Consider the following 6,308-nt stretch of genomic DNA (forward strand, 5'->3'; position numbering starts at 1 on the left):
ATTGAGTCCGCTTTGAGAGATATACGAAGCCCAGGAGATTAAATATGAAGTAATTATCCGGACCTACTTTTGAGTTGGAAGCAGAAACAGGCAGAAATAGATAACTTGAAGTTCGGGAGGGGGATCGAAATACATAGCGCGCCCCTTAAAAAAGGAAAAAAAAAATATTCGTTTCTATGTTTCTTCAAATCTATATTTGTTTATTACATGAAGTCGCGAAGGAAGTCACCATATTGGTTAACTTGGATACGGTTTGCACGTCCCTCAAAGAAAGAGGGAGATATCACGTGATCCAAAAAGCCTCATTAAAGAAAACCCGGACAATGCCGGGTATTATAGTTAGTCTTATATATAAATGTGAAAGTATGCATTGTCTGTATGTATATGTTTGTTCTTTATACAAATCTACAATTTTAGACAGATCGTCCCCAAATTTTTCACTTATACCAAACAGGACCGGGATTGAACCGTAGTCTACCTTAAAAGTTCACTAGAGCAGGGCAAATGCCTGAAATCGGCGGAAAACCCGTCGGGAAACAATGGTTCCTGGGCCCTTAACAGTCACTTTCGGAATGTTCACTTCGGCTGTTGTAACTGAACAATGCGTTTCAGACATGCACATTAGGGTGGAACGAAAAAAAAAAAATTCGAAATTGCCATTGTAATAGAATTTAAAATATGCGTTTATGTGAATAAATTCCATTCCTAATTTTTTTCCCCAAAATTCACACTTCTTGAGGTTCCTCATCGCCCCTAAAGTTTTAAGCACGTGAGGAATTCTCTAGCATGACACCGCTTAGGAGGCTTTCCTATTCCCCTGAACTCGTGATTCGTTCAGTGACCCCGATGTTTTTTCCTTGTTTTCAGTATCCATCTGCAATCTTACCTATCAACTGAGAGGGTGTATAGCAATCAAAATGACGACCAGAAACTTTTATTGTTGTGACATTTTATGAAATCCTGGCACTAAATCCATTTTTACACCGCTAACGTGTGATACATGGCTATATATATAGTAGCTGTATCGGATTAGCTCCACGTGACGAGAGAAAAAAAAGAGAAATTGAAGGGAGAAAACAATTCACATATAATAGTAATATATAGACAGTACCGTAACTAGGCAGATGCAACAGAGCCCACTTTGAGGGATGCGAGCAGAACAGGCCTAAATGAGCCATTCCGGGCCCAAGAATGGGTTTAAAAGAAGCTTCAATGCAAATGCTTGAACAGAGCACAGGAAAAGCTAGCTACTTCACTGAATATAGACAGTTTTTTTTGTCAGCTTTGTTAGGGGAAAAATGATTATCACATTGTTACTGCGGTTTGATGGGTTGCCATAGCTAACGTGGACAAAATTATCACGAAGAACTACGCCAACTTGGCGATGCCCCCCCCCCCCCAAAATCATGTATTTCGTTATCGGACTTTGGCCAGGGATCTCCGGCCACTTAACGAACTTGTCCGACTAAACCCCGAAATTCTCACACTTGCGGGGTCAATATTCGACGACATTGGCCAATTCGCGAACTGACCGATTTCGGACTCTTTGACAGTTTTTAAAAAAGATATACAAATAACAAGATTTCACACAAACTCATTTATTTTTCATAATATGTTTTTTACGTGTTTACGTCTCGTGCTTTATTATATATATTTTTTTCGTCATCGAAATTTCAAAGAAATAAAATTCCGCGTTGGTTCGTTAATATATAATTTTTTTTCTTTATGGTGTGCAGTATATTTCTGGGATACAAGATCTCTCGAGAGGAAGGTAACCTTCGTCGCATTCGCAGCCAGACGTAAATGAAAAGCATGTTGCTATACGTTCAGGCTCTCCACATAATCTAGGACAGCCACTTGTGCCTTGAACATATCTGCTGTTTTCTGGACATGGCGGCTCTGATATAAATAAAATAAAATAAATAGAAAAAAATAATGTCAACAAAATAATGAAATATTATTATTAACCTCTTCACACACGTACAAGGTTGTGGCAGAGAAATTCGGAATATCTCTATTTAACGAATCGGCGATAAATATGGTAGCCTTGTCCTAACCTAAATCCACATGCAACAAAAACGAAGAAGAGGGAAAGAAAAATATATATTAAAGGAGGAAAAAGTATATTTTCACTCTCACCTTGCGCGTTTGCTTTCGCTCTTACATGTATACAGGGTGTCCTCCTGTAAGCGATAATGCGACCTTTATCTCATCAACCGGCACGATTCCAATTTAAAAAATGCTCAAATGACGTTCAGAAATTACCCTGTACCAGTTTTTACGCGTGAGAATATAGCGTGTCACAAAATGAAGATAAAAATCATCGTGAGAATTTCGCGCGATAGAAGAAATGAAACTTCTAGGTTTGACTTGACTAGATTTACGAATTTTCCGAAATTTATAATGATTATAAATAACCTTTAAATACGTAAATGTTTGTCAACAAAAGTTGTGGGGGGTGGGGCATGAACACAGCCCAGGGTTTTATAACCTACTGGTCACTACCCAAACATGGAAAGCCGGGGCTTCCGAGATGGGCAATTCAAATCCACCAACAGCCAGGGACTCTCGAGGTGTGGGTCGAAACAAGCCATTTATTGCTCACGAGATGTGCCGAACGACAGGCTTGTTTTTCTTATACTCATCGAGTGGTTGACGCGCTAACATCTCGATGGGGGACTCCCTGCTGTACCAATTTTTTCCTGCGGTCTTGTCGCCGTTTTTGTTGTACCCCTGTGTGAGGAAAGTTTTCTGACAAGGGCGACACCACTAAACATCCTTTGGTACTTCAGGCGAGTATGTTATAGACCGGGCTACCGCGCCCCTTCAGTGTCACTCTTATATGATTTTCATTGGCTTTAACCGCTACGCACAGGAGCTGTAAAAATTCACACTGAAAATTTTCGAGCCCCCAGGAATGGATTAATTAATTTTATATTGATTCCTCAAGGAGAGGTTGTTTCGGTTTTCGAACAATTTGATTTACGAACAGACTTCAGGAACGAATTAAATTCGTAATTTTTTAACTGTGATAATAAAAATAACACATGTAAGAAATAATTTCAGAATTGAGATGGAAATTCAGAAATACTGAAATAAATTATTTTTTCCTTTTTGAAAGAAATAACTTCAGAATTTCTGAAAATACAAACTCACAAATCAATTAGAGAGATAATTTCGTGTGATAGAAATTATTTCACATTCAATAAAAGGGCCCGTTCAAGTATTACGTCAGAAACATTTTAGCCATTTTTGACCCCCCCCACCCCTCCTTGTCAGCAAAATTTAGTCAGCACTGCCCCCTTACCTTTTAACGCATATCGGTGGGATCAGAAACGTACGCGGGAGGAGTGGGCATAGGAAGCCCGTTTGCTTCCCCAAATCGTTTCGGTTTGCGAAAAATTTGGTTTACGAATATACTTCGGGAACGAATCAAGTTCGTAAACCGAGGGTTCACTGTAATAATAAAAAATAACACATGCTTACGGATCGGGTAGCTGGTTGTTTGAACGCACGAACTGCCGAACAAGCAGCAAAGCGTTGCGACCAAAACTATTATCTTGCAATTCATATTGTTGGTATTGATCTTGATGACTGAATTTGAATTGCTCAAGAGTGTTCCCACATACATATATATGCATTCACCGATCAGTGTGTAAAGCGCAGTCATAAAATTCAGCTGCTCGAACAGAAAACAGTCGAGGCTGTGCAATTACACAATCGATTCCGAACCTGTGCGTCATAAATATTGCTGAACAAAGAGTACGCGCCTCACCTATCGATCTTCAAATATCCAATACACCATACTTAGGCTATATACTCATTATGTTTCAATGAATACAAAAACAAAAAAAGGAACGATTACAAATTGATAATTTTTGACACGTCATGGTCATTTTATGCGTATATATATATATATATATATCGTCCTCTTTCACAATTAAAATCGCCTCTCCTCCCAGAGGCTTACACGGGGAGGGCGGACATTCCCAAGTGGACCAAAAATTAGATCTGTGTGAGAATCTCGCGTGATAAATGTAAAACTTCCAATTTTTACACATGACCGGATTAACATCAATTTAATTTAATATTTTAATTATTTAAAGTTAAAAATTCTGAATTTAATTAAATGCCGTTGTATTCCCCCCCCCCCCCCCCAATGACAAGTGGGGGATTTCGAATGATAAATATGTAAGCCAAGAGAATTCAAAGCATGACCCGCGGTCCACATGTGGCTCTAGGAGCTTTTTGCAGTAAAACTCTTTAACTGAAAGTTAATTTTTTTACTTAAAAATCTATTCAAGCCCTTGAACACATAATGATATAATGTATCTGGGTATCATATGATTGGAAACTTTTTCTAATTAAAAGTATACCTCTAGAATCGATGGTTCTCCAGTAAAATGATGCACCCCTATTTGTTATGCGCCTTGAATATTCAGGGTGGGTAAAAATTCATAAAATCCGGAAAAATAACCCAATAAAAACGATCTGTACGGGTAGCATCGTTAGGTCACGGGAAATCTTTCAAGAGAGTAAAAAATAACTCAAAAACAGCCGATAGGTAGCGCTGACATACACAGTTTAAAGAAATGAAACGCAAATAACGAGCAGAATGCCTCCAAACCGTTTATTACAACAGTATGTGTTCCACATGACTGCCAAAAACACCGGCAGTCGAGTGATTAGAAAACTAGCTTCTCACTGTGCAGGTCTGGGTTCGAGTCCCGCTTCGGGCATGAATGTCTACTAACACTAACAAATACCCTGGGAATACGTGAAAATCACATTATTATTAAAAATATTATTTTCACGTTATTATTAAAAATATTATTTTCACGTTATTATTAAAAATATTATTTTCACGTTATTATTAAAAATATTATTTTCACGTTATTATTAAAAATATTATTTTCACGTTATTATTAAAAATATTATTTTCACGTTATTATTAAATATATAGATTGTTAATATAAAAATCATGACTGTATGAAAAAGTAAAAATTGAAAGCAAAATTGTCGATGAAAAGATACGGAATTTACAACCAGTGCATGAAAATTGAAATGCATCAAAACCAATGTCTAGGCTCTCATCAGGGAGGAACACCTCGAAATTGGATTGATGCAGAACGTGTTTCTGAGAGCACTTTGGGCCTGCAAAGCCTCAGAAAGCACTCGAGCCCACGACGTTCTGCGGTTGTACCGTTAAAAGCAATGTAATCATAGAAAAAGAATATATAGATTTGAAGCGAAAAATATGTTGTCCAGAAAAATCATTACAAGTAAAAATCGCAGTCAAATAAGAAATATAATAAAATTAGATGTAGAAAGTTAAGTGAACAAAGACTACTAACAGTAACATGGTACATGTTAGTAGTCTTTATTCTTTAGTGTAGGCGGTCAATCTGAAGTTAACAGTTATTAGTGTGAGGTGGAAGTAAGTGCAAGGTGTAGGGAGGAAAGATGTTGCCAATTAAGATCTTTTTGAGCTTAATTAATGCATTTTGGAAGTCGTTAGTATTATTACAAATATATTTGATGCAAATATATTCTCAAATATAGTTGAGAAACTATGATATATACATACAAATACAACGCCACAACAGGCAATTCCACTGCCCAACGAGGTGGCTGACTTAAGAACATCATGGATCCCCGAGCCCCTACCTACTACTGCTACACCACACATGCACCCCCCCCCTCCCCCGCAGAACCCCCCAACGAATCGGTACATGCGGGAATGTGCGTGTACGTGTAGTGCAACCTGACGTAAAGTTTGTTTCTGTGTAATGCTTGTTATGTGTAGTGCTGTCATCTGCCCCCACTTTTACTAACTATGAGTGAAGTGTTATTGTTGAATGATTTACCGTTGTAGGACTGTTGCTCTCTGTGGCGAGACTTTTTAACGGGGAGATCGGCTCGCATTTGCGCCTTGAAGTTGGGAACCACAGAAAACCAACTTCAGCCGACCACCACTGTGGGGTTAGAACCCGGATCCTCGCATCACGAGTCCAGCACTATAACCACTCGACCACCACAGCGGCAATAGAGAAATATTGTTTTAATAAAAACCTGTAATAAATAAAGTGCTTTTCAAGTGCTTTTGCAAATAATTTTTAACATTTATTTGAAAACAAAAAAATTAATTTCTTGTAATATTATAGGTTTTTGATACAATGACGATTTAGTAATTCTTTCACGAAATTTCTCAACAAGTATATCCTAACACATTAAATCTGAAAAAAAAAACTAATCGCGATAATAATCAAGCCGATTTCCTAGACTTGAAAATAAGCATTGCTAACAAT

The 6,308-nt window shown here is 37.8% G+C and overlaps 1 protein-coding gene across 1 annotated transcript; it reads right to left on the reverse strand.

Annotated features, from left to right (window-relative positions):
* Positions 1 to 1,622: 1,622 nt before the first annotated feature.
* LOC149088926 (zonadhesin-like) lies at positions 1,623 to 3,580 on the reverse strand. Its single transcript, XM_089253208.1, has 2 exons — positions 3,487 to 3,580; positions 1,623 to 1,899 (listed from the first exon to the last, which is right to left on the reverse strand). Exons 1-2 carry the CDS (start codon positions 3,569 to 3,571, stop codon positions 1,724 to 1,726), a joined length of 261 nt encoding a protein of 86 aa, XP_089109334.1. The 5' UTR covers positions 3,572 to 3,580; the 3' UTR covers positions 1,623 to 1,723.
* Positions 3,581 to 6,308: the final 2,728 nt, after the last annotated feature.

The sequence above is a fragment of the Pholcus phalangioides genome, unplaced genomic scaffold (genome assembly GCF_987345545.1).
Source record: "Pholcus phalangioides strain wild (caught in Gottingen) unplaced genomic scaffold, Ppha-v1.0 ptg000003l_1, whole genome shotgun sequence".
Classification (NCBI taxonomy): domain Eukaryota; kingdom Metazoa; phylum Arthropoda; class Arachnida; order Araneae; family Pholcidae; genus Pholcus; species Pholcus phalangioides.